Raw genomic sequence first — 24,477 nt, forward strand, 5'->3', positions numbered from 1 at the left:
TACAAATAATTTTTGTTGAACTTTTTAAAACATTGTTTTAAACACTGATTTATTATGTACTCAATCTACAATGGCATTTTGTTAATTTTTAACAAAACGTCTTCTGTATTGTAGCTTTAAATGTTAATAACGCATCAGAATTGTGGATATGGGATTACCATACACTCCTTAAGCAACATAAGCAACCATTTTGCTTGAATTATTTAATTATGTTTCCTTGGTCAAAGGGAATTTATGGGGGCATTTAAATACTAGTTATTAAGAATTTATAGAGGTTTTAGCTCTTTTGTAGTATTATTTACATTGTTTTGTTGCAAATAGTTGTTTGTGTGATGACGCCATTAGGATAATCTGTGTCTCCTTTAGTTCACTTCGTGCATGTGCAACTGATGTACAGGTATGTATGCATTTTAGTGGAGAATTAAGTTTATTTAATGATTGACCTAGAATCCGTTATAATCTTTTTTATTTAAGCTGTTATTTTATTGTCTAAATTTGAACATTATTGAGTATAAACAGAAATAGTAAATCTATTAAGTTAAGTGTACTTGCATCTAGTTACATTAGCCTAAATAGTTAAGTTGATTTTACATGAATCAGAAAGGAATAGTTCACCCCAAAATGAAAATTCTCTCTTTCTGTTGGTCCTCACAATGCAAGTGACTGGGTATTAAAATGTTGAAGCTCCAAAAGCATAAAAAGGCAGCACAAAAGTAATCCTCCAGTGAAGACTCCAGTGGTTAAATCAATATTGTCAGAATTGGTACAAGAATTGTGGGTGAGCAACCGAACAATATTTAAACCTATACTTTCACTTCTTCTTTTTTGTTTTTGGTGATTTGCATTCTTCAAGCATATTGCCACCTACTGGGCAAGGGAGGAGAATGTATACTCACCCACTCCAGGGCTGGACTGGTAATCCAGACATTTTTCCGGTAGGCCGACACACTTTGGGGCCGATCAAGGGCAGACTGGCCATCAGGAGAACCGGTTGGGCCTGTGGGTCGGCCGCGAAACGGGCTGAATGGGCCGCGATAAGCTAAGCCACTGCGTTATGCAGAACGGACCACAAAACGGCGCTGCGATGATGTCTTTATGTCCATTTTGTAGCTTCAAAGATTTGGTACTCATTCACTTGCATTGTATGGACTTACAGAGCTGAAATATTCTACTAAATAATTTTGTTTGTGTTTTACAGATGAAAGAAAGTCATACACACGCGATGACATGAGGGTGAAATCGTGAGAATTTTCGTTTTTGTGTGAACTATCCCTTTCAGTAACGTCAACTTATTAGGGTTTTCAGTGCACTTGTGTAGTGATGTAGCTTTAAAATAACTTTTCTTGGTACTGAAAGCTTACTGAATTGTTCTAAACACTTGTCCCCACTCCTATATTTTCTCCTTTTTACGTATTTTTATTTTACCAAATTTTCTGCTAAGTTATTTAATTTACATCTTTTAATTTACCAAATTTTATGGTTTAAATAACGCCTCAGTGAAGCACAGACGATAATTTCTCACGGCCTCGTTTTCAAATCAACGACAGTTATTCTTTCCTTTGTTCCTCTTGACACAGACTCCCAGCGTTCCTCGCGCGCGGAATGGCGGGCAGTTGCATGAAGGGGTGAAGTACTGTAGCCTGTGTTCATCTAACTGTCCGTTTCATCAAACTACAGTCGTCATGTCTTCGTTTGTGACAGAAGTGCTCGTCAGCTCAGGTAAACTGGAGAAAGATGACCTCGCCTGCAAAATCTCCAAACTGTCACGGAAAGTGGAAGAAACGAAGGTAAACAAACTCATTTGTGTGAAGTTGCGTCAGCTAGCCAGCTTTCAAAGCCGAACAAGACAGATATTTTGACGAAAACAAGTTAAGTTGGATAATTATTACTGATAATTCATTGTTTATCGCGAACAGAAGGATACCCGAGCTGACATTAACTGGATGACGTGTCACGCTGCTGATCTCATTGCCTGTCAGTGCCAGTCTGACCACTTAGCTCTATTTTCAGATAGATTAAGCATGTTATTAACCGGATTGTAGTCAACACTGCAATACTTTAACGTTTTGAGACATTATTGACACACATTTCCATAATATCTCACCTATTACAATCTTGCTCTGGTCCGTTTTATGTTTATGGTTTGCAAGATATGTCTCATTTTCTAACATTGAAATCTTTTGTGCAATGGACTTAATAAGCTAATGTTAATATAAAGGTGTGCATTATGTTTACGACTGCATATTTGTCATTTTAATCATAGAGTTACTAAGATATAAATATTTGTAAATTAGTGGAGTTAACCAGACTGAACCAGACATTCGTGTTGAAAGTGTGTTTTTTTTTATTGGACATCCTCCTATACTGTGATATATGTTTGGATTTTAAACCTTTAAGATTCAACTTTAAAATAAAAAAGAAACATTATTTGTTGACTGCTCACTCTTTTTCTCCATACAGGAAGAGGTAACTGACATGATAAATAAGAAATATAATGAGTTTTTACCCAGTATGGAGGCAGCAGAGGAGCTTGTGGACCAAGTTGAATCTGTTTCCAAAGACATTGATTTATTAAAAAGCTGTATTGAGAATGAGGTAAGCTTATTTTTCCATCCTTAACACATAAGCATTCTCAAATTAAAATAGTGACACCTGTGTAATTGAGCAAGAGGTTCTACTTTATTTTCTGATATTCTGAACCAAGTGTTTGCATTTGCAGGTTCAGCAAAACCTTCACAATGCTGTAACCGAGTATGCCAAGCTTAAACAGCAGTTAGAGAAGAACACCGCAGTAATAGGCATGCTCCAGCATCTGCAAGAGGTAATGCTACAGAAATTTCTATAAGCTTAGCGAGCTGCCCAAAGGATTTCTTAGCTATAAAGCTAGATTTATGTCTAAAGGCATGTTCAGTCTTGTGATTTATAAGATTGTTATGTAAAGAAAGCTCTTAGGGACACAGTAATTTACTTGTTTACTTCAGAGGCACATGGTTTGTGAAACTTGAACATTCTCCAATTTGATTTTTTTAAACATGGTATTTAAGTTTGACACGGCAATGGAGGAATATCACAGGGCCTTGCAGGAAAAGAACTATGTAGTTGCAGCCAAGCAGCATGGAATAGTAAGTCAAATTCTCTAGTATGCATTTGCATATCATAATATATGAAATATTTAATTTCATATCATACTATTAGACCAGCAGTGAGTCTTTATGTCTTATTGATCCATTCTTTGCTATGTTAAATTACATTTTCCATCATAAAGGCACGAGCTAGTGTTGATGCCCTGAAAGCCTGGAATGACACAGAGTTCCCTTTACTTCGGGCCCTCAGCTCAGAGATCACCATGCAGCGAGAGAATCTCGTCTACCACCTCGGAGAGGAGTGGCAGAAAATGGCATTTTGGAAACTTCCTTCCACCAAAGGTGATTGCAAACTTCTGTTTTCCTTAAAAAAAAAAAAAAAAGACATTTTGATCAGAAACGAGTTTCTGAACATCTCCGTCTTGTTTCTCAGAAACACGCTTGAGATATAAGAGTATAAGATATAACCAGCTCTTTGCGGTCATGTCTAGAAGGTACCACCCCGTTATCTGAAGTCTTGCGAGAGCCGCATGTGACATTCACACAATGTGTTTATTAGTGATGGGTCGTTCGCAAACGTGTCGGCTCAATGAGCCGGCTCTTTTGGGTGAACCTTTGGAGTCGGCTCGCATATCAGGAGAGCCGAATCTTTTTATAAAAATATAAAAAAATAAAGATATGAATAATCAAATGATTTAAATGTATATAATGAACTAATGCAAAGAACGAAAAAATAAATAAAATAATATAGACCTAAATGCTCAAGCGCACACACATTCGTTGTGACTGTCTGCTCAGACTAACAGCCTCACATGTTGTTCCTGTCAATCAAACACGCAGTGTCAACCAATGAACCAAAGATATGTGAGGGAAGGTGGAGCCAACTTATTATGTTGTTCAGATTGTATTCGTTTTGAATTGTTACATTTATATGCACTTTGTTTATATACATTAAAAAAGTTATACTTTAAATACACATGTTTAATAGCATCCTTTTTTTGTACATTTATTTAAATTTGTGGGATGCTGCAGTTTTGCAAATTGTTATTTATTTTTCTTCGATATGGTGCAATATTCTGTTATGCTGTTCAGACTGTTCATTTTGAATGGTTAGATTTGTATGCACTTTTTTTATATACAATAAAAAGCAAATGTTTAATAGCATTCTTTTTCATAACAAACCAATGCATTTTTAAAAACATTGTGGTTAAGGTAGAATATGATTTCATATAATAATTAAATTGTCTAACTATATTAAACTATCGCAAACTGTTTAACTTGAAAAAATAACAAAATAAAATTTTTAAAGAGCTGTTTGGGAGCCAAAAGAGGTGGCTGTTTTTGGTGAGCTGAGCCGAACGAGCCATTAGATCTTTAAATCTAATGAAGTGCACAGGTTTCTTTGAGTGTTAGGAGCAGAGGATAGAATATATCTTTAGCATCTTTAGCCTGCTATAAAATACATGAAAGTCTATGAGATGTCCTCACAAGTATAGTAAACCCAACATTATTCCAAACTTTAGGCCATCAGTGTGTGTGTATGTATTTAATGCATATATATATAAATACAGTGGGTACGGAAAGTATTCAGACCCCCTTAAATTTTTCACTCTTTGTTATATTGCGTTCATTTGCTAAAATCATTTAAGTTCATTTTTTTTCTTCATTATTGTACACACAGCACCCCATATTGACAGAAAAACACAGAGTTGTGAAACACAAAGAAAAACTGAAATATCACATGGTCCTAAGTATTCAGACCCTTTGTTCAGTATTTAGTAGAAGCACCCTTTTGATCTAATACAGCCATGAGTCTTTTTGGGAAAGATGCAACAAGTTTTTCACATCTGGATTTGGGTATCCTCTGCCATTCCTCCTTGCAGATCCTCTCCAGTTCTGTCATGTTGGATGGTAAACGTTGGTGGACAGCCATTTTCAGGTCTCTCCAGAGATGCTCAATTGGGTTTAAGTCAGGGCTCTGGCTGGGCCATTCAAGAAGTTGAAAGAGTTGTTGTGAAGCCACTCCTTCGTTATTTTAGCGATGTGCTTAGGGTCATTGTCTTGTTGGAAGGTGAACCTTCGGCCCAGTCTGAGATCCAGAGCACTCTGGAGAAGGTTTTCGTCCAGGATCTCCCTGTACTTGGCCGCATTCATCTTTCCCTCGATTGCAACCAGTCGTCCTGTCCCTGCAGCTGAAAAACACCCCTACAGCATGATGCTGCCACCACCATGCTTCACTGTTGAGACTGTATTGGACAGGCGATGAGCAGTGCCTGGTTTTCTCCACACATACCGCTTAGAATTAAGGCCAAAAAGTTCTATCTTGGTCTCATCAGACCAGAGAATCTTATTTATCACCATCTTGGAGTCCTTCAGGTGTTTTTTAGCAAACTCCATGCAGGCTTTCTTGTGTCTTGCACTGAGGAGAGGCTTCCGTCGCGCCACTCTGCCATAAAGCCCCGACTGGTGGATGGCTGCAGTGATGGTTGACTTACTACAACTTTCTCGCATCTCTGGAGCTCAGCCACAGTGATCTTTGGGTTCTTCTTTACCTCTCTCACCAAGGCTCTTCTCCCCCGATAGCTCAGTTTGGCCGGACAGCCAGCTCTAGGAAGGGTTCTGGTCGTCCCAAACGTCTTCCATTTAAGGATTATGGAGGCCACTGTGCTCTTATGAACCTTAAGGGCAGCAGAAATGTTTTTGTAACCTTGGCCAGATCTGTGCCTTGCCACAATTCTGTCTCTGAGCTCTTCAGGCAGTTCCTTTGACCTCATGATTCTCATTTGCTCTGACATGCACTGTGAGCTGTAAGGTCTTATATAGACAGGTGTGTGGCTTTCCTAATCAAGTCCAATCAGTATAATCAAACACAGCTGGACTCAATTGAAGGTGTAGAACCATCTCAAGGATGATCAGAAGAAATGGACAGCACCTGAGTTAAATATATGAGTGTCACAGCAAAGGGTCTGAATACTTAGGACCATGTGATATTTCAGTTTTTCTTTTTTAATAAATGTGCAATAATGTCAACAATTCTGTGTTTTTCTGTCAATATGGGGTGCTGTGTGTACAATAATGAGGAAAAAAAATGAACTTAAATGATTTTAGCAAATGGCTGCAATATAACAAAGAGTGAAAAATTTAAGGGGGTCTGAATACTTTCCGTACCCACTGTATATATATATATATATTATTGTGGGTGTGTGTGTGTATATATTTATATATAGATATATACAATTTGTGGGGGCAGTCTTCAGGCCCCCCTCCCCACTGCTCAGAATCCTGTAGAAAACACTGTGCTCTTATTTATTTTTAAATTGGTGTTCCATGTACAGCTTTAGAAACATTTATGCAGTTAGTAATACTGAATTTTCAATGTCCGATTAATTTATATGAATCGAATTGGATTTAATCAAATCAAGATCTTGTGAATTGAAATTGAATCAAACCGGGGCATCTGTGCTGATATCCAGCCCTACTAATGAGACTCTGTCAGCAGGTTGTTTGCTTCTTGACACAACCATTTATGCAGCACAACTGTGAACATGATGCTGGTCTTTTTTCTTCTGATCTTCTGAAATGCTTCCATATTTTTTGCAGAGCTCACTAGCATGAAGTCTTTCCTGACAACAGTACTTCATTTGAACAAAGGAGGATCTAACGTGGATGAATCTGTTCCAAACCCCCTTCTCTCCAATATACTTCAGGCACTCTCGGTTCAAGGAGAACTCCATAAAAAGATTAAACTGTTTGGTATAAATAGGTTTTGGTGTTACAGCAAATATGCATCTTCAGACTGACTTATTCTTTTGGTCCATTAGTAGAGCTTCTTACTCCGTTACCATCCTTTAGGGCAGGTGTTGATGAAGTACATGCTGAAACCTCTAATCCTATACCCCTCTTTGGTGGTGGAAGTTAGCAGTCAACCCGAGCAGGGCACAGTTCTAAGCCTACAGTGTGAAGAGAGGGAAGCAGAGCATCCAGATCCCAACCAGGTTTACACCAAAGTGCTCACTGTGCTGAAGACTCTGCATAAACACCTTTTTGGTACGCTCAAGAACTCCAAAAAAAAATTTGATTCTTTTTACTGTAGTGGTTACATTACTAGGTATTACAATACATGCAGTAGACTGATGATGTAATTTCTTTTGTTTGCTTTCTAGATGTGTCTATAGGTGAAAAGCAAGTGTCTGAGATATTAGGAGACTTGATATGGGAGGAGATGTCAGAGTGCATCATTCGAGAATGCTTAGTTCATTCCATACCGGCCAACAGTAGTCAGCTAGCCGAGTATAGTGCGGTAAGAGTCAACAAGGCCATAGAAAGATCTGTCAACGAGTGATAACTTTTGAGTTGTCTTTGTAATACAATATTTAATTCTGTTCTCAGGTTATTAAACAGACTGAGGATTTTGAGAGCAGTCTGAAGGAGATGGGCTACCACGCAGGGGACTCGACGGACCTTCTAAAATATGCCAGGAACATCAACTGTCACTTCGCAAGCAAAAAATGCCAAGATGTCATTGTGGCTGCAAGGAAACTTATGACATCAGAGATGCACAACACAGTGAAAGTAAGACTCCCTTTAATTCCTGTATCCCATAGAAATCTTCATAAAGCTATAAAGCCTTTTTAGTGAGTCTTCTCTCAAGCTCTCTGTGAACTCTTTGTTTCCAGATCACTCCAGAGTATAAACTCTCTATCCCTAAACTACCTAGTCCAGGTGGAGGAGACAAGGAGAGGAAGGAAGCGGTTAAGAAAAGTGGCCATTATGATCAGCAGACCCTGGAAAACGAGAAGCAGTTGTGTCAGGGAACTCTTTGTCTGCCTGAGTGTCGCATTAGTGAATCAGTGCAGCAGCTAATGGGCTTAGCCATACAAACTTTGTCTGAGGCAGTGGGCAGCTCCCCCCAGTGGTATGTAGCAGGCATTACAGCCACAATATGTGAATAGTTCACTAGCTATTTATAGTCTGTCAGCAATTTACGTACAGACACTGAAGCTTATGGATTTTTTTTTAGTGTTTTAGGTCCCTTTGGAAGCTGTAATTGCTTGAGTATATGTGTTGTTGTTGTTGTTTTTTATTTCAGTGCAGTCCAGCTTTTCTACACAGTCCGAAATATTTTTCACCTGTTCTATGATGTTGTGCCTACATATCACAAGTGAGTTGTCGTATTTTCTTTTTTATTATATGTACCATGTGATTAGTATACTGTTTGTTGAAACATGCTTTTTCCTTGTCTCAGGGAGAACTTTCTGAAGTTTCCTCACTTGGCTGCAATCCAACACAATAACTGCATGTTCATCGCCCACCACCTGCTGACCTTAGGTCACCAGTTCAAACCTCACCTTCCCATGAAAGATGGAGTGTCTTATTTTGTAGACTTGGTCCCTGGCTTCAGAAGACTGGGTAAGGGCTCAAAAACAAATTGGTTTTCCCTATAGAAATGTTTGAGGATTCACTTTTTAAGACATACCTGTTTTGATTGATTGATTTTATTCTTCTGTTTCTATCCAAGGTGCTCGGTGCTTTGTGGCACAAATGAACGTTCAAAAAGAGGAGATGTTAGAAAGGCTGTCCACTGCCCGTAATTTCTCCAACTTGGATGATGAAGATAATTACTCTGTAGCCAGCAAGGCAATCAGACAAGTATGATATACACCATAGTTTCACTATTTCTAAAGGGACGGTAGTGGCTTTTTTTGCTTCTATTATCACATACCAGTATATAAGCATACCTATGCCAGTTGTACAAAGCACACCTGTCTTTAAAGTATTCAATCTATGGTGTATTTTAGGTAATTCATCAGCTGAGGAGGTTGGGAAAAGTTTGGCAAGATGTTTTGCCTATAAACATATACAGCAAAGCCATGGGGACTCTGCTCAATACTGCGATATCAGAGTTGATTAATAAGATTATGATGTTGGAGGTAGGGTACTCTTTACCTTTTGTAAGATTCAACACCACACTAATTGAGGTGTGAACCTTGTAAAGAGCAAGTGCTCTTCCTTTAGGACATTTCGAATGTGGACGGTGAGCGCCTGCGAACACTGTGTCAGACCGTCATAGAAGAGGGGCCGCTGGTCTTCAACCCATTGCCAGATGAAAACAAGAACAAAAAATATCAAGAAGAGGTTCCAGTCTATGTAAAGAAGTGGATGATCTTAAAAGAGCTCTCCATTGTGCTGAATGCTAGTCTGCAGGAGATAGTTGACAGGTGATATATGTGCTTTGCAAACTCTTCTAGAATCATAGATGCACACTTTATCCATCCATTTGTCTAAAGGGGCGTTCACATATACAGAGATTAAATCGGTGGAGGTTGACTGAACTTCGTTCAACTACAGTATGTTGCATCACAAGCAGTCTATGTCACTCATGTCAGTGGACAAGCACCAACTCTGTAGAGGTTGACTGAACTTAGCTCAACTACAGTATGTTGCATCACAAGCAGTCTATGTCACTCATGTCACTGGACAAGCACCAACTCTTAAATGTAATGATGCTTTCCATTTTGCTTTTTATTGCGGCAAGTGTGAATGCCCCTATAGATGTTTCTGTGTTTAACGGAGTCTGTATAAATATTTTGTCAAATTTATAGATTTAATGAGAGTTGGAACTTGCATCTCATTTGTCTTTTTAAGGTGGGCGGAGGGCAAAGGGCCTCTGGCTGTGGAGTTCTCCTGTAATGAGATGAAGAGTCTTACTCGTGCCCTTTTCAAGAACACAGAGAGACGAGCAGCGGCCCTCAATAAAATAATAAAATAGACATCGAACTTTCAATTTAACATATCACTACATTTACTGTATTATCTATTTTTCTACTTTGCTGAAAAATGCATTTCAATCAATGCTGTTCTAAGCACATGCCTTTTTTTTCTTGTAATTAATAAATAATATACTGTTGTTTGCTGTAAATATATTGATACTTGCCTCAACAAAATACCTCCAGAAACTGCAGCAGTGGCACATAACCTTGTCTTATGCGCTTTTTCAATCGCTAAACAATAGGTTAAGTGCTCCAAATAAGTATTATCTGATTTGTCATTTTACAGCACTTTTACGTCAGCTCTGACAGGTTACGACACCGGCTTTGACCGCTTGCGAGGTTGCCATGTATTTATAATCATACTCCACCTTTCAAATTAATAATTTACATTAAAGTATATAATTCTTAGGTTTACATGTATATTACATATATAGATGAAAACATTCGTATTTCTTCATATTTTATAGTATCCGGAACCGGAAAATATATTTTTTATAAATTTGTCTGATAAATCCATCTGTGCCATCGAAGAACCCGGTGGTGCCTGTAACAAGAAAATAGTTGAAGGGGATATGTACATAACTGGCAACCCTAGTGCGTCACCGGGAGGACGAATCAAGGAGAGTGTCGTAAAGTGGGATGTTTTGGAGCGAGTAGGTCATTGGAAAGTGAGCTTGTTCGGTTCGTTTTGGGGGTACAGACTGCTGCTTCCACTGGTGTCAGATATTCTGATACCGAAGTAGCCTTAATTGTATCCAGTGTACTGTTTCAGAGGTAATCACGGTTAAAAATGTTGCGTTTAGTGTTGCGAGTAAGAACGTCTGCCAGGCTCAGCCGGCCCGGTGTGCTCTCGGGCCCTTCTGCCAGTCCTCGATCTGGACCGGGTTCAAGCCTACATCTCAAACGAAACCACTCTAACGGCCCGGCACGGATCCGAAGCTTGTGTCATGTACGTCGCGTGTGCAACAGTATCCTCAGTAACCGGTCATGGGATTTGCAAAGCCAAACGGCCAGTTTCAGTCAAAGTATGCGGGTGTACAGTCTGCCACCCCATCAGAAGGTAAGCTAAGTTAACTTACTGCGTTTCCATCCACTCCGTAATGCGCATTATCATGAGGGAAACGCACCGTCATGACCGAACAGTTGAATGACGTCTCCCTGCTGAGGGGACAGCTTTATTTGCAAGACTGAAGCAAGTATCTAATTTTATTAAGTTATCCTTTAGACACCGCAGGTTAAGTGTAATATCTGATACAATGTGACCCACATACCGTGAGTCTCCACCTGGTAGCGCTCGCTATAAAAACTGGTCCGGCGGACTGTGAGGACCCACTACATCGACCCGTTATGGGTTAAACACTTCCGAATGACCAGCGCTATGTTCAAAGAATTGTGTGCCAAGGTTGGACCTTTTAATGGGCTTGTCACATCAATCTATCGCACACTCATAACACATTTGTGGGGCCCTAGGCGAAATCATGAAAATTAAAACGGCACCAATTCTCCTAGGTACACCTGGATCCAGTTTTTCTTGTTTGTTGGCAGATAGGATGTTCCAAGCTCCTTGGAGAATTCACCACAGTTCTTCTACCTGTTTAGGCTGTCTCAATTGCTTTTGTCTCTTCATGTAATCTCAGATAGACACGATGCTCAATGGGGGGCTTTGTGAGGGCCATGCCATCTGTTGCAGGGCTCCCTGTTCTTCTGTTCTAATCATTTGCAAAAGTAACGTTTGGGAGTCTAACATTTATATTGCCTATTGACACACTAAAGCTGAAGATATAAATAACCATCTTAAGACAAATGCTTTTTTTAAACATCTTATGTGCCTTACACTTTTGCACAGCACCTCTTAGAGAACAGAGCTCTTTGCTGAGTAATTGCTCATTGTAACAACTTAAAGGATTGGCAAGGAGGAGGTGGGAACCAGCTGAACAGTAAACATAAACTTTAATGATATAAATTAACTTAACAAAACATAAACACACATGCAGTGCGGCCGCATGCATCTCTCTCGAACTGGCACCTCCGGCTCCCCCTTTAACTGATTCAGCGCCTGCCGTGCAACATCATGGCCTGGCTATGCCCTCCTCGTCACGCTCATATTTTCTCTCTATGTACGTGTTTTGCATCATTATATCGACAGTGTCTGAATTCCTTCCCCAGCAGATTATTCTTGAGAAAACGTGAAAATCCCTAATGATTTGACCAGCGCTATTTTTGCCATCTTTTAGACAAAATAAGCCTCAAATATCCACAAAGCAATATTTTTCATAACTTATTTTCTGTGCTTCTGTCAGGCGTGCACATTTTTCATCAAGGTGTGCAGTCTTTGTCTAATACTGTTATAAGAAGCGCACCTTTCAAAATGCGCATGAAAGTAGTTGGATGGAAACTGTCTTTCTAAGGCCTGGCTGGATCATTCATAACATGCTGCTTTAGCAACAGGGTCTTATGGATTACCTGTTGTCTGAATCTCTCTTCCTGACATACATGCTCTTCTTTTATTTTAGTTTTTTTTTTAGAACCCAGTTTTTGCCTAATTAGTACAATGAGGAATGGTGTTCCATTTAAAGTATTGGCAAAATATATGCAAGTAAAAAGCATATACAAAATATGTTTTGCTTTACAGCCCTTTTAGTGAACTTTAAGCTTTCCAAAGCTTAAATATGTGGCATCACTGTATGTCTTCTGTTGGTGTCACCTTTTAAGATGGTCAAGCAGTGCTGCCGTTATGCTATATATAAATATATACACCGATCAGCCACAATATTAAAACCACTTGCCTAAAATCATACCGCCAAAACGGTGCCAACCAGCATCTCAGAACGCAGTTCTGAGATGTTATTCTTCTCACCATAATTGTCAGTTTGAACCATTTTGGCAATTCTCTGTTGATCACTTTCATCAACAAGGCGTTTTCATCCACAGAACTGTCGCTCACTGGATGTTTTTTTGTTTTTGAAGAAGAAGAAGAAGAAGTTTTATTTATATAGCGCCTTTCCATAGCTCAAGGTCGCTTTACATTGTACATTTCAAATACATTTAGATGCCCTCACATACATTAGTCACATAGGATACAGAGTCACCTTATCAAAAACGCATGTTAAATAGATATGTTTTTAACTGGGTCTTGAAAGTAGCCACAGATGAGGTATTACGTAGTGTAAGAGGTAGCGAATTCCATAATTGAGGAGCATTAATACTAAAAGACCTTTTGGCACCATTCAGTGTCAATTCTAGAGACTGTTGTGTGTGAAAATCCCAGGAGATCAGCAGTTACAGAAATACTCAAACCAGTCTGTCTAGCACCAACAATCATGCCGCGGTCCAAATCACTGAGATAAAATTTGTTTTCTCCATTCCAATGGCTGAAGTGAACATTAACTGAAGCTCCTGACCCATATCTGAATGATTTTATGCACTGCACTGCTACCACTCTATTGGATGATTAGATAATCGCATGGATGATTGTTGGTGCTAGACAGACTGGTTTGATTATTTCTGTAACTGCTGATCTCCTGGGATTTTCACACACAACAGTCTCTAGAATTTATTCAGAATAATGCCAAAAACAAAAAACATCAAGTGAGCGACAGTTCTGTGGATGGAAATGCCTTGTTGATGAAAGTGATCAACAGAGAATTGCCAGAATGGTTCAAACTGACAAAGTCAACGATAACTCCGATAACCACTCTGTACAATTGTGGAGAGAAGTATAGCATTTCTGTACAGCTCATGTATTTCATTGAGAGAAATTCTGTGAAGATCAACAAAATGCATGTGTCATAGTTGAGTGCTGGTTTCTTTTAACCCAAGTTATTCCATTACAGGTGGAGCTACCTGCTTTGTCCCCCACAATGCAGATGGGCACCATTGCACGTTGGGAGAAGAAGGAAGGTGACAAAATCAATGAGGGAGATTTGATTGCTGAGGTGAGGGACTTTCTGCTAGTGTATGTTTAACTCCTAAAATCCACAGTATGTGCTACTGCTGGTTTTCTTTTAATTAAGACTAATGATTTAGTCTAGATGCAAGATGCTGTAATCAATGCTGTCTTCCTTTGGTCAGGTTGAAACAGACAAGGCTACTGTTGGATTTGAAATACTGGAGGAGTGCTACTTAGCCAAGATCTTGGTTGCAGAGGGTACAAGAGATGTTCCCATTGGAGCTGTCATTTGTATTACCGTTGACAAGTAAAGACCATTTATATTTGCAGTGCCAAGATCCAGAGCTTCATAACATCCACTTATGCATACACATTAAACACATAATTAACTTTTTGCTTCATAACAGCTTATCTTTAAAGGTGCAGTCAGTAATTTGTTTCCTCATTTAAAATGTTTTACTTTTAAAAATAATTAAAGTAAATCGTGACCATACTGTAAATTGTTTTTGTTGTTGTTGTTTTGACCGTATTATTACTGTATTTCCAACTGCAACTTACTGTAGAAACTGTTTACTTTACAGTATATTACTGTCAAACAAAGCTGTTTTCTTTTCTATTCTTTAGGAAAACATTTGCAGGAAAATAATTACAGTAATTTACTGTTAAATTGCATGAGACATTATGAAAGCTCTTTTATTCTACATGGAGCAAGTGCGCCTCATGGGGGCAGCCATGGAAATATCACATGACCAGCTGAATACTACTGAACATTTAATAAAGTGTTTGTGAAATAAATGAAAATCCCATGCTTTGCAATGTCCCATCAATTAAGAGAATGCTTTAGTAGCACAGAGAAACACTCAGTTTACCAACAGTTGGCCACCCTATTTGGAATCATTTTTGGATCGTTAGAGCTGTGATATATCTAATCGATACAATGCTGACTGTTTAATTTGTTGTCGTTGTTTATATAAAAGCAGAAGTCAGCACAAGTTTGCTCTGTGGTTCAAAGGCTCAAAGAATAGTGTAGATGATAATATTGATGTGCACTTAAATTTCCCACCCAATTTTTTATCATCTATTTGTCCTTTTGACCTTCAGCCCTGACCTCATCCCTGCGTTTAAGGACTTCACAGTGGATAAAATTGCTAGCACCACCAGTGCAGCTGCCCCTCCCCCTCCAGCTGTACCCTCTGCAGCTTCTGCACCCCCACAAGTACCTGGCAGCTCCTACCCACCTCATATGAAGGTATGAGATGTTTGAGTTGTCTCATATGCACTGTATGTACAGTAATTATGTCTAATGGCATTACTATTTCTTGCCTCCCCTACTCAATCATTAGGTTCTTCTCCCGGCTCTCTCACCAACCATGATGATGGGCACCGTGCAGCGCTGGGAGAAGAAGGTGGGTGAGAAGCTGAGTGAAGGAGACCTGCTGGCTGAAATCGAGACAGATAAGGCAACCATCGGTAATTTGCCATTCATTTTCTTTTCATATTTGATCAATAAATAATTATCTCCACCACCTCATAATGACCTACATTAAATATTAATAGCAAACTATCAAATATTACTTGAAAGTTTATGGACATATTTGAAATGTATACAAATCTGTGTCTATATACAGAGACATTCTAACTAGATTCATAGAAATAGTTTGTGTTTGATAAGGTATCACTCCTAAAATGAACACTGCAGTTATGTTCATTAGCTTCCTCTTTTTGTTTTTATAATCAGGTTTTGAGGTACAGGAGGAGGGCTACCTGGCCAAGATCATGATTGCTGAAGGAACCAGAGATGTTCCTCTTGGCACTCCTCTCTGCATCATTGTGGAAAAGGAATCTGACATTAGCGCGTTTGCTGACTATGTAGAGACGGGGATTGGCGCAAGCCCGCCACCTGCCCCCACACCGGTAAAGAGCTCTGTCATTTCTGCAAGACATCTATTCTTTACTTTAACCTTTTTTGTCATAACAATAATGTGATCATTATTGGGTTTTGTTTTATTTGGGGTAATTTACTCTTCACATTGGATTGATTTGCAACAGCACTAGAATTGACATGAACAACATGGCATGATGTGATGTAATGTACTTCATTGTGACCACCTACAAGCCACTTGGATGTAGGACAAGACCTTGCCTTTACTCCTAGTGTAATTTCAACACTTTCAGTATTGTGCAACTGTATGTCTAAAAGTGGAAAGTCACTTTGAAATATTTGCAATGTTGTGCAAATACTGTTTGAATCATGCCATGCCAGTTTTGCAGGTGTTTGTGGTCAAAGAATATCCACAAAAATATAGTCAGTTATTGTGGTGTGCAGGGTGTGTGATCTGGCAAGCTAGGTAAATGGTTGTAATTAAATGTGATTGTGAAACTCTTTTTAATATATATATATATATATATATATATATATAGATATGAGAATGAAAACATGTTGTTTAATGGTCCTAATGAAGGTTGCTTACTGATAAAATCTAGCTTTTATTGTTTGGGTCCCTGGGTTGGCTTAGAGTCTGGGTAGATGTCCCTTGGTCTGGAAAGTTTGAAAACCCCTAAAAACTAAAGCTTTAAAGGAAGTTTAACCAAAAATGAAAAATCTCTTATCATTTACTCACACCTTATGCCATCCCACATTTTTTTTCTTCTCCTGAATACAAAGATTTTGAGAAAAATATTTCAGATCTGTTGGTCCATTCATTGCAAGTTAATGGTGGCCAAAACATTGAATAATCAAAAAGCACCTAAATGCAGCAAAAAAGTAATCCATATGACTCCAGTGGTTAAATCCATGTCTTCAGAAGCTATATGATAGATGTGGGTGAGGAACAGATCAATATTTAAATCCTTCTTACTGTAAATGTCCACTTCCTCACTCTTCTTTTATTTTTGGCAATTTGTACTCTGTCCATATCACCAGATACTGGGCAGGGATGAGAATTTATAGTAAAAGTTCTTAAATATTGATCAGTTTTTCACCCACACCTATCATAATGACTTCTTAAGACATGGACTTCTGAAGTCATGGATTTAAACTCTGGAGTCATATGCTTTACATTTATGCTGCCTTTGTGCTTTTTGGAGCGTCACCATTCACTTGCATTTAATGGACCAACAGAGCAAATGTGTTTGTGTTTCAGCAGAAGAATGATAGTCATGCATATCTGCCATGACATGAGGGTGAGAAATGATGAGAGAATTAAAAAATTTTGGGGTGAATTTTAAGTTAACCAAAAATAAATCTTGTATGTGGACAATATGCGATTTCTATTATAATTTCTTCTCAGGCGGTCACCCCTCTGCCAGCAGCAGCACCAGCAGCTCCCACCCCAGCACCTGCTCCAGCTCCCCCTGCTGCACCCAGGAAGGGAAGGGTGTTTGCCAGCCCTCTTGCCAAGAAACTGGCTGCTGAAAAGGGCATTGATATTGCCCAAGTCACAGGTATGATCGCTTTGACTTGGCTGGCTGGTGATGGTGTTATTTGCATGAGATGTCACCCACAGAAGAGGAGAGCTATTGTTACTTCATTATATATCAGCCACAACATTAAAACTACCTGCATAATATTGTGTAGGTTGTGCCGCCAAAACAGTACCAATCTGCAGATGCTATTCTTCTCACCACAATTGTACAGAGCAGTTATCTGAGTTACCATAGACTTTGTCAGTTCAGAACAGTCTGGCTATTCTCTGTTGACCTCTTTCCTAAACAAGGCATTTTCATCCACAGAACTGTCGCTCACTGAATGTTCTTTTGTTTTTGGCACCAGTCAGGGTACATTTTAGATACTGTTGTGCTTGAAAATCCCAGGAGATCAGCAGCTACAGAAATACTCAACCAGCCCGTCTAGCACCAACAATCATGGCGCGGTCCAAATCACTGATATCCCATTTCGTTACCATTCTGATGGTTGATGTGAAAATTAGCTAAAGCTCCTGACCCATATCTGCATGATTTTATGCACTGCACTGCTGCCAAATTATTGGCTGATTAGATAATGAATGTTGGTGCAAGACGGCCTGGTTTGAGTATTTCTGTAACTGCTGATCTCCTGGGATTTTCACACACAACAGTCTCTAGAATTTACTGTGAATGGTGCCAAAAACAAAAAAACATCCAGTGAGTGGCAGTTCTGTGGATGGAAACGCCTTGTTGATGAGAGAGGTCAACAGAGAATGGACAGATTGGTTTGAACTGACAAAGTTTACGGTAACTCTGATAACCGCTCTGTACAATTGTGGTGAGAAAAACATAATCTCAGAATGCTGATCTGACTGCGGGTTGGCGCTGTTTTGAATGCACGATTGGAACCCACATAATATTAGGCAGGATGTTTTAATGTTATGGCTGATCGGTGTATGTGATTTAAATGAGAAGGACAAAATTTTTAATATGCTCCTGCTCTATCCATAGGATCTGGACCAGATGGAAGAGTCACCAGGAAAGACATTGACAGTTTCGTTCCACCTAAGCCCACTCCTGTGAGTTTTTTTCCTTTTTAACATAAAAGCCTACAGTACATTGCAGTGTTTCCACTGGATTTTATGAGACTATGGTGGTTGGATCTCAGACCCTCTGTGGGGTCTGGGGCCATGCTCCCCTGTAAGATTTAAGTTCATCAATCAGGTGCACTTTGAGTGCAAAATTAAGAGGCTAAATCTATGAAGAACTTTGTGCTCTTGTAAACAATTTTGTGCTCTAGTAGTAATTTAATAATAAATGGTGATGACATGGTAAAAAATTCACACCCACAAAGCATGGTAAACGAGACTGAGTTTAACGCAGTTCACAAATGGTCAAAACACAAAATCGACTAGAGCACACATTTGAGCCAGGGATCGACATTAAGCATTGTCAAGTGCTTGTCCTCCAGACAAGTAAATTGGTCATTCACTTGGCCGAGTAAAAAAAAAGTTACTTTTAAGGACATTTAAAAAAGGACATTTATGTTACATACTCAAAGATTATGATGTATATTTTTCTAAAATGATGACCAATGCCCAACTTAATAGTGTACCTATGCAATCAGCTCAATTCTCTGCAACAGAAATGTAAACTGCACTGGGTAGGGGAGGAGGATATTGTCATATGTAATTATTTTATGTTATGCATAGTAGTCACATAAAGAAAAGCCTCCATCACCACCATTAACAGCAGGGATGCTCATAGTTCTATGGAATGAGATCTTCATGTTATAGCAGCAAGATCTACCATGTATAATAAAGGCTATACATTATCACAATACCAACATTTCATTAGTTTGTAGTGAAATTTGATGATTTTCAATACCAGTTTCAAATCCACAACAAATAATAACACTAATTAGGGCTGCACGATTTGGGGAAAATGTCATATTGCGATTTGCGATATAATAAACAAATGGTAACATGAGTCAACTTGCTTGGTTATCAAGGAAAATGCACAAATAGATTACTGATAATGCTGAAATGTGTATTTCTCAACTCAAACATACAAACTAGCAACAACAACTATAAATGCAGTGTTTTCAAATTAAAATATTTTTACAAAATTAAATAACATCTTTGCATTACTGCAAACTTGTTATTTTCTCAATATTACACCTAAATAAAATAATACATAATTAATAAATAAATAAGAACATACACATTTTCATGAAATTAAGATTATCTAAACAAACAGGGACATTTAAGCAGGACATAACATGTACTTTCTATAAACTCTTTTGAAAAGGAAACTGGATATAAAAGTGTTGTTCACTCAAACTACTAAAAACATTTTATTTTTTTTTAATGACAAACTGGTATTTCCAAATCTCATCAATGATGCAACACGTTCCAAGCTGCAGACAGCGGGGGTGAGAGACAAGTGTCTCCGTGTTAGAGTGTGCATCACCCGGCAGAACTTTATATCTCTCGCAGGTCTCAACTCCCGCTCAGATTGTGTCTCTTCCGCGACTGATTGAAGCAAACTTTAATCAAGGATGAAATAAAGATGTATCGCCAAGCTATGATCTGTGTTATTTTTCTGGCCACCAGTTCAGTGTCGGTCTGCTCGGCGTCCATCTTCACCTGATTTCCACTCTGCACACCGGAAACTCACATGACATGACCACAAGTGCCACTCCCTAAACTGAGACTGACTGGTCATCTTTTTATTAGCGGTGTAGAAAATGGGCAAACAGCTCTCAGAGAGAATAGGCTGTCACATCCACACATCACATGCACTTATTTATTTAATATAATCGCAGCATTTGCCATCATATAATCGCACAGGCTGACATCGCTATTGCGATATGATTAATCGTGCAACACTAACACTAATTATGGCAGAATGATATCAAGTTCTTAATTATTCAAGACTAGTAAACATCAGTAATAAAATAACAATAACGGCAATGAATAAAATGGATTTAAAATAAAATAAAAAAAAAAATCAAAATGAAGATACAGTGTTTTTTTTTAACAGCTTTAAAAGTTTTTAACAGCAGTAGGCTAACAACATTCATAATGAAATGTAATCTAAAACTACCACTGGTCTTCACTCTATGATTATAACACATTATTACTTTTTAAAGCTACTAAAGTTACCCAGTCAAGAGTAGTGAGTGTTTTCTTGTTCTGGTTGTGAGACTGACTGGGAGTGAGAGATACTTTGCCGAAGTAATGACGCAAAACATAATAACAGAAAAGATCTGTTTCAAAACACTGCATTGAAACTGTTTAAAGCAAAAAACTGGTAATTGTTACTGTAACTATGTAGTAGAAGTATACCTTCTGTTGTTATACCACCAGGTACAACCTGCTGCACCTGCCCCTGCTGCACTCACACCCAGCATTCCAGCTGCCCCAGCTGTTGCTGCCATCCCTACAGGAACCTTCACCGACATCCCCATCAGCAATATCCGCAGGGTGAGTCCACTACTCTGAAGTAGTTTCTTTGGTCCGTTTCACTTTCTCTATATATGTATTTGCCTCCGCTTCTCTTTCTCACAATGGTGTTTACTTGCCTGTGTAGGTGATTGCCCAGAGATTGATGCAGTCAAAACAGACTATTCCCCACTATTACTTGTCTGTGGATGTCAACATGGACCAAGTGCTTGAACTCAGGAAAGAACTTAATGCTGTGAGTGAACTTTCTTATCTGTGAAGGCTCCTTAGCTTTCATTTGATGGTGATCTCTGAATTACAGTTGTCATTTTACCTCCATTTCCTCATGATCAGGAGGTGAAAGCGGATAACATCAAACTGTCGGTCAATGACTTCATCATCAAGGCCTCGGCTCTAGCCTGTTTAAAGGTGCCAGAGGCTAACTCTTCCTGGATGGACACCGTCATCAGACAGTGAGTGTAATTCCTCCCACTATGCAGTTCTGTTTGTAGCCACATGAGGGCAGAATTACTTTCAAATGTCTTGAAAGAAAGAGTCACTAACTAAAGAACTTGAAATGACAGGATTAATCAAATGCTTTTTTTCTCCACACAGAAATCATGTGGTGGACGTTAGTGTTGCAGTTAGTACGCCTGTGGGTTTGATCACTCCCATTGTATTTAACGCCCACATTAAGGGCTTAGCATCTATCAGCAAAGATGTGGCCGCATTGGCTGCTAAAGCACGAGAGAGCAAACTTCAACCACACGAATTCCAGGTGACTATTATAGGTGCACTAAAGCAACATATACTGCCACCCAGACACCATCTTTTCCAGGAATGTCATTGCATTTTCCAGCGGGACAATATCAAACCACATTCTCCCTAGATTACAAGTACATGGCTGTGTAAGCAGTGTGTGTGTGTGTGTGTGTTAGACTGGCCTGCCTGCAGTCTCCATTTGAGAATGTGTGGCACACTATATGAAGCGCACAATCTGGCAACAAAGCACCATACAATTGCGCAGCTAAATACCTGCATAATGGATGAATGGGTTTTGCTTGCTAAACTTTTGTCTTCAGTGCCCAAACACTTATGTGTTATTAGAAGAAATGGTGGTGTTACACAGTGGTAACCACTCAACTGTCCCAACTTTTTTGGAGCGTGTTGCAATCATCTGATTTGAAATGTGTATATTTTTTAAAAACAAAACAATTACACATGGTAAAACATCAGATAATGTGTTGTAGTGCTTTCAGAATAGCACAGGGTGAATTGAATTAACAAATCACTCTACAAATGTTTTATTAGCATTTTCCATACTGCCCCAACTTTTTTATAATTGGGGTTGTAGAACTGTCTTATGTGCTTATGCATAATTATAGAATAGTTTTGGTTCTGGTCAATATAGCATTCCAGCCACACTAAAATAACAATATAGTAGAAGCTATGATGCAAAACACTTATTCACCCAACTACAGTGTACTCTGCTGCACGTTGTGCCTAACAGCACACTTTAGCCATGACAATTTTCACAGTATAGCAGAGTCGTCTTTTACTCTATTGTAAAATTATACAACACTAGGAGATCCATTATTGTCTGCCATTTATTGTTGGCTTGCTTAAAAGTTTATTGTGTTTGGTTTTCTAGGGTGGCACCTTCACTATTTCCAATTTGGGCATGTATGGCGTCAAGAATTTCTCAGCTATCATTAACCCTCCTCAAGCCTGCATTCTGGCTGTGGGAGGTTCAGAAAAGAGATTGCTGCCTGCAGACAATGAAAGGGGGTAAGTGAAGGCCATAAGGTGTCATGAACATCAATTTGCCTGCACTCCACACTATTACAGATTGAGCAGATCGATTGCAGATGGGAATAGTTAATCTAATATTAGAGTGTTTTTTCATATCGTGTCATATCTCGACTTGTCTGTTATAGGTTTGACGTGGCTAGCATGATGTCGGTGACTCTCAGCTGTGATCATCGAGTGGTAGATGGTGCTGTCGGTGCACAGTGGCTGGCTGAGTTCCGCAAGTTCCTGGAGAAACCATTCAACATGCTCCTGTGAGCAGGGTGCTTATACGGCCCCTGGCCCAACAACAGTGGACTTTAAGATTTGGAGAGAGATCTCATATACTCTCATTGGGAATTGTAACATGTTCTTCTCTTTTTTTTATTTTCCTTCTCACAGACATACACACTTCCATATGCTGTTTTTTTTATTTTTACAAAATTGCTTCTTAAAGAATAATATAACCTCTCAACCCAAAGTTTCAAGTCATTGTTTAGGTCACTGTGGAGTTTCAGATGATAGTGCAGGTCAAGGTTTTCCATTTTCCTTCAGTACATTGCTACTAGCATAACACGTCTGTGATTGCAATTAGATCAAGGGATAATATGTGTCCATGGTCAAGACTTATGCTCTGTTCCTGCAAGCGTTGACTTGTCATTATTTAATTAAACATTTTTGGCACGATATGAGGACGCTTTGTATATAAGAAGAAAAAAAAAAAGTGGTATCTTGTTGAAATCTGGAGATTTGTGTGCCAAAATGTATGATTACAATTGGAATTTATTGTCACATTCTTCAGTGCAAATGTTTATATTCTGTATTTTTACATAGCAGTTTTGAAAGTCACACATGTCACTCTCGGTTATTTATACAGGATAGATTCTCCCCCGAAACTTTGTGATGGTCCTTCAAAGGGTCTTAACATTGGAGCAAGGCTATGATATTGGCAGTTTTATTTATTACATCTCTTACTCCAGAAGAAGCATGGTAGTGCCTTTTGCTGCTATTTATATCAACAGTTGTTTTCTTTTTATACCGTGGAAGAAATTTCAACTCATTCTTTTATGAATAATGCCCAAATCATGTGGTGACCTGTTGTTATGGACAAACAAAAGAAAAAAATAAATAAAATAAAGCTCTAGACTGAATATACATATTTATATCTTCGAACGAAGAAATTGTCAGGTGATTGTAACGCGCAGTCAAGTGTCTGTGTAGATGAGGGTGGAACATTAAAGGTTTTTTTTTTTTTTTTCAAAGAAATATGACCAACATTATATAATTATATAATCTGACAAAGATGAGAGGGAATAAACAAAATGAAAACTAAAATATGTTGCCCCTTTTTCTGTTTTAACATCTTGCCTCAAATAGGGAGCAGTGGATGAGTGTATTTGTATATAATATGGTCTTAAATGAGTATCCAATACTCAAATTACATTTCCGTTAATGTAAGAGACTTGATATGATTGAGGAGAGTGTATATAATATATCATAAAACAAGTCATTTATTTTGTTTCATGGTGCACTGCAAACTATTACACAATGCAACACAGTTATGTTGAATGTCTTCATAAAATGGTATACACAATTGTTTGACAAGTCCCTTAGTGAATGCATTGATATATGTCAAGCTGTATATATTTATGTTTGGGTTGGGCAGCTTGAGACTGAAGAATGAAACAACAAACTTAGATTTAAAGATGCCGCCTATAATGTGCAAGAATATCATTAGGAATTGTAATGTGGTTCGATCACAAATTATGAGCATCTAGAGTAACTGAGATCACAATCTTTATTGCACCTTTGACCAAAACTGGGACCCACATCTGGTTCACTTTAGGCATGCTCAGAAGTGGTAGAGTAGCCAAAAACTGTACTCAAGTACAATTACCTGAAAAATAATAATTACTCAAGTAGAAGTAAAAGTACTAACATAAATAATTACTTGAGTAAGAGTAAGAAAGTATCCAATTAAAGGAGTACTCAAGTAGTTAGTAACTCATTACTTTCACAAATGACATAATAGACGTTTACTCCCCTATATTCCATTATATAATTCACATTTAACATGTATTACGGAATTATTATTA

The 24,477-nt window shown here is 38.5% G+C and overlaps 2 protein-coding genes across 2 annotated transcripts; both read left to right on the forward strand.

Annotated features, from left to right (window-relative positions):
* The first annotated feature begins 1,548 nt into the window (after nucleotides 1-1,548).
* Nucleotides 1,549-9,995, forward strand: LOC127625166 (centromere/kinetochore protein zw10 homolog). Its single transcript, XM_052100265.1, has 16 exons — nucleotides 1,549-1,787; nucleotides 2,461-2,595; nucleotides 2,720-2,821; nucleotides 3,045-3,122; nucleotides 3,266-3,425; nucleotides 6,684-6,836; nucleotides 6,936-7,130; nucleotides 7,247-7,383; nucleotides 7,473-7,655; nucleotides 7,760-7,998; nucleotides 8,173-8,244; nucleotides 8,329-8,492; nucleotides 8,602-8,732; nucleotides 8,882-9,013; nucleotides 9,099-9,301; nucleotides 9,729-9,995. The coding sequence occupies exons 1-16, from the start codon at nucleotides 1,683-1,685 to the stop codon at nucleotides 9,850-9,852; spliced, it is 2,313 nt and encodes a 770-aa protein (XP_051956225.1). The 5' UTR covers nucleotides 1,549-1,682; the 3' UTR covers nucleotides 9,853-9,995.
* Nucleotides 9,996-10,455: 460 nt separating this feature from the next.
* LOC127625167 (dihydrolipoyllysine-residue acetyltransferase component of pyruvate dehydrogenase complex, mitochondrial-like) lies at nucleotides 10,456-23,703 on the forward strand. The gene is made up of 14 exons (XM_052100266.1): nucleotides 10,456-10,913; nucleotides 13,687-13,788; nucleotides 13,925-14,049; nucleotides 14,844-14,991; nucleotides 15,086-15,212; nucleotides 15,481-15,656; nucleotides 17,033-17,186; nucleotides 18,159-18,226; nucleotides 20,519-20,635; nucleotides 20,742-20,849; nucleotides 20,948-21,066; nucleotides 21,209-21,371; nucleotides 22,245-22,381; nucleotides 22,531-23,703. Exons 1-14 carry the CDS (start codon nucleotides 10,644-10,646, stop codon nucleotides 22,658-22,660), a joined length of 1,944 nt encoding a protein of 647 aa, XP_051956226.1. The 5' UTR covers nucleotides 10,456-10,643; the 3' UTR covers nucleotides 22,661-23,703.
* Nucleotides 23,704-24,477: the final 774 nt, after the last annotated feature.

Source organism: Xyrauchen texanus, chromosome 31 (assembly GCF_025860055.1).
Source record: "Xyrauchen texanus isolate HMW12.3.18 chromosome 31, RBS_HiC_50CHRs, whole genome shotgun sequence".
Classification (NCBI taxonomy): Eukaryota; Metazoa; Chordata; class Actinopteri; order Cypriniformes; family Catostomidae; genus Xyrauchen; species Xyrauchen texanus.

Coding starts and splice junctions, on each gene's coding strand:
- LOC127625166 (XM_052100265.1), top strand. CDS start 1,683: ATGTCTTCGTTTGTGACAGAAGTGCTCGTCAGCTCAGGTAAACTGGAG. Junction 2,596..2,719: donor AAAGCTGTATTGAGAATGAG/GTAAGCTTATTT, acceptor TTGCATTTGCAG/GTTCAGCAAAACCTTCACAA. Junction 8,245..8,328: donor GTTGTGCCTACATATCACAA/GTGAGTTGTCGT, acceptor TCCTTGTCTCAG/GGAGAACTTTCTGAAGTTTC.
- LOC127625167 (XM_052100266.1), top strand. CDS start 10,644: ATGTTGCGTTTAGTGTTGCGAGTAAGAACGTCTGCCAGGCTCAGCCGG. Junction 17,187..18,158: donor TGATATTGCCCAAGTCACAG/GTATGATCGCTT, acceptor CTCTATCCATAG/GATCTGGACCAGATGGAAGA. Junction 21,372..22,244: donor TTCAACCACACGAATTCCAG/GTGACTATTATA, acceptor TTGGTTTTCTAG/GGTGGCACCTTCACTATTTC.